Source organism: Phocoena sinus, chromosome 18 (assembly GCF_008692025.1).
Source record: "Phocoena sinus isolate mPhoSin1 chromosome 18, mPhoSin1.pri, whole genome shotgun sequence".
NCBI lineage: Eukaryota > Metazoa > Chordata > Mammalia > Artiodactyla > Phocoenidae > Phocoena > Phocoena sinus.
Window position 1 is genome coordinate 26,542,712 of NC_045780.1, and position 3,809 is coordinate 26,546,520.

General features: G+C 40.8%; 1 protein-coding gene across 1 annotated transcript; it reads right to left on the bottom strand.

The window, feature by feature from the left end:
* Positions 1–1,954: 1,954 nt before the first annotated feature.
* On the bottom strand, positions 1,955–3,463 carry LOC116743170 (heterogeneous nuclear ribonucleoprotein K-like). The gene is given in 3 exon segments (XM_032611484.1): positions 1,955–2,980; positions 2,983–3,306; positions 3,309–3,463. Coding segments are annotated over 3 exon segments (1,383 nt in total). The 5' UTR covers positions 3,406–3,463; the 3' UTR covers positions 1,955–2,018.
* Positions 3,464–3,809: the final 346 nt, after the last annotated feature.

The following is a 3,809-nucleotide window of genomic DNA, read 5'->3' on the forward strand; positions in this document are numbered from 1 at the left end:
TACAACCTAGGAAGTAGGCACTGTAAATATTCCTACTTTAGATAAGAAAACAGTCATGGAAGGTAAAGTACCTTTTCCAGTTTCATCCAGTTAGTAAGAGTCAGAGCAAGTATTCTTTCTACAGCCCATTCTCTGTCCCACCAGCTGCTACTTTCTATCACTCAAGAAATAAAATATCTCTTTCTAGGCTCTACCATATGATGGAAATATCCCTGCTCTCAGTATACAAAAATAACTTAAAATTTTCACAACCATTGTGTGGCTTTTTAAAAATGACAACATGTACTTCAATTAGTCTGCATTTGCTTATACCAACATCTATTAAAAGTTTGTCAAGCTTCTGGAAAAAAAATTTCACATATCCTGTCCTGGTCATCATTTTTATTTTTGCTAGTATTTTCCTGCCTTTCAGATTATTAGAATATGCCTCACTAAAGCTACTCTGTTGAACTTCCTTTAATGGCGTCCAACTCAAATGCCAGTGCCTCCTTGAAGCCTTTTCTGATCTAGCGAAGGGCGTATGTCTTTGCTGGGTTTACTGTCACAACTCTCTGCTCTTACTTCTTTTATCCCATTCATACACAGCCCATATTATGTAATTATCTAGTATTATTTGCCTTAACACTTCTCCCAACTTTTCTATTTAGTTCTTCTAGTATGTGTTCCGTTGGGTAAGAATTATCTTATTTATCTTCATATCTCTTGAATAATTAACACACTGTCTTATTCATGTTCAAACCATATATTTTAATAAAATGTCATGCAAATGGTCGTGATTCAAATCTAACATATATATGAAAATGGTTCCCCCTCAAAACAATAAATACTACAAATATAGAATCAGAAGAGTTTCAAATGGAAGGTAATTGAATGCAACCTCTAACTAAACAGGAAAAGTCTAAGGTGAATAAGCCAAAGAACTTCTTTCTACTTTTCACTTCTAGAATAACTTGAGGTATATCCAGTTATTTCAAAATTGTGTGTCTCTCAAAATAACACGCTTAGGACTATTTGTCTTAAGTTGCCATATGGGAAAAGACAATTTTAGTTGAAGTTTCTTGTGCTTCCATATTCTCATGACATGTTCTCCTTTTGGATTTCACAGGCAGCATTGTCAAACTTTACCAGACAAATACATATTTTAAAAGATTCTGTGATTAACAGAGGTATGTTGTTTTTCAAAGTTTAAAGGGTTATTTTTATTTATTTATTTATTTTTGAGTATGCGGGCCTCTCACTGTTGTGGTCTCTCCCGTTGCGGAGCACAGGCTCCGGACGTGCAGGCTCAGCGGCCATGGCTCACGGGCCCAGCCGCTCCGCGGCACGCGGGATCTTCCCAGACCGGGGCACGAACCCATGTCCCCTGCATCGGCAGGCAGACTCTCAACCACTGCGCCACCAGGGAAGCCTTAAAGGGTTATCTTTTTAACTGAACTGACATTTGAATTGCTACTGGCAGATTGTTGGGCTTTTGTCTATGAAAATTGTGTTTGGGTTTTTCTTAGGGCACATAAGAACACCTGTTTCCCTGTTTGTGGGATCCAATTCTTTTTTTTTTTTTTTGAGGTTCACTAAATTTATTTTAAAAATCATAAAACATTTCTTACAAAAGAGCATTACATTCTGCACACTGCTCCGAATAGATGCCAGGGACATATGGACTATCAGTACTTTTCCTCCCTGTCCCACCCTCCCCACAAATATTACAGTGACCACAAAGCCAAGTGTTCGCAGTAATTACATGGGGGGATTTTTTTTTAAAACCACCAACAATGAGCAAAAATTAAAATTCACTCACTCTGCTGCTGTTGCAAAATTTCAATGTTAGTTTCTGCACACCCTCCCCCAACCCCCAACCCTGTTTGTAAGGAACTAAAACATTATATCTGGTGACAGCAAAGATTTCACTACACCTCAAATGTAGAACACCTATGAAGCAGAGGAATGTTGGCTTTTTAAACAAAAGCAGATTAAAAAAAAAAAAAAAGATGCAGGACTCCTTCAGTTCTTCACTAGTCTTAGAAAAACTTTTCAGAATATTGCTTCACACTGTCCTGCAGCAAGTACTGTGCATTCTGTATCTGGGCCTGTGTTCCTGTAATGGTAATGATCCAATCTTTGGACCCTTCTAAAGGCTCATCAATTTTGATCGATGCTCCTGACTCATGACGGATTTGTTTAATCTGCTGACCACCTTTGCCAATAACAGATCGAGCCAGATCTTTGGGAGTAGTTACTTGTGTAGTAATAATAGGTCCACCAAGATCACCATATGAGCCATGACCCCCTGCATAGGAATAATCATATCCAGAGCCACCCTGTGGTTCATAAGCCACCTGTGGCTCTGATGGGCTCCATGTATCTACTACAGAGTCGCAGGTTTCATCAGCACTGAAACCACCCATGCCATCATAATGGTCTCCAGGTCTTCCTCTTCTGTCATAGGCCATTAGATCCCCTCCTCTAGGTGGTGGTGGTGGAGAAGGAGGAAGATTCTGAGCTCTGCCACCACCCCGGCCCCCTCGTCCAGGAGGAGGTGGAGGAGCTCCTCGACGAGGGCTCCTATCATCACAATCTCTTCTGGATGGAAGCATGGGACTCCCACCCTGACCAGGAGGCATTCTGTCAAAACCACCTCTTCCCTGCATGGGAAATCCCACGGGACGTCCACAGCGGTCATCAAACATCATTGTAAAACCACAGTAATCATAGGTTTCGTCATAAAAACCGGGATCATAAGGCTGAGCACGTCCTTTGATGGGAGACTCTGATATAAGATGCAGGATGAGCTTTATGCACTCTACAACCCTATCAGGTTTTCCCCCAATAAGAACCACTCTGTCAGTGGATTGAGGACCACATTCCTGGAAAAGCTTGATTGTTGTCTGAGTGTTCTCTCGAATTTCTTTGATTTTAGCACCTTTGACTCCAATAATTCCTCCAGCCAGACTCTGATGAATCAACAATCTCAACTCGCAAAGTCGCGTCCTTTATAGTGTTGGTAATTTAAGCATTCCACAGCATCAGATTCCAGCGGGAGCTGGCTGGTTGCAGTGGGTGATGGCAACTGCAGGCCCTCTTTCAAGGTAGGGATGATTTTCTTCAGAATTTCTCCAATTGTTTCAATATCAGCACTGATACTCAGTGTGCGTTCGGGGCCACTGTTGTCTGGGACTGAAACACTGGCATTGTGGTCTGTACGGAGAGCCTTAATATTCTTGCCTCCTTTTCCAATCACTGCCCCAGCATTCTTGCTCTGAAGCAGAATGTGTAATTCAACCATCTCATCAGTGTTTCTAGATCTTTAAAAGCGTGCTCGTCTTCCATATCTTCAGCAGGGCGTTTACCAAATTCGCCATTGGTTTCGGTGTTGGGAAAGGTTTCCTCTGGCTGTTCCATTTCCATTGTCTTGTATTAAAGGAACACACCAATCAGTTATTAAATATATCCTTGCAGGGAAGAACTGAAGTGGTCTGGCCGGGACCAACTGACACCCTAGTGCTGCAGTAGCCCAAATCCGAAAGGAGATGGCCCCAATTCTTTTTGATTTCATATTTTCTGGATATTTGCACCTCAAAGAAGTAACAAGAGGATACATGCTTTCCTTTTCTTTCTTTTATGTTGTGGCCTTTGAAAGTAATGCTAAAGCATATCAAGCTTAAGAGTAATTTCCCTGGATTGTTTTTCTTTCTCTTTTTTTAGTGGATAAACTGATATTGAACCAATTGGCATTGAATTGACTGGGAAATAACACATTTCAAATTTAATATCTATATGAAGTGACAGGTATTTGGTAAAAAGATAGATCA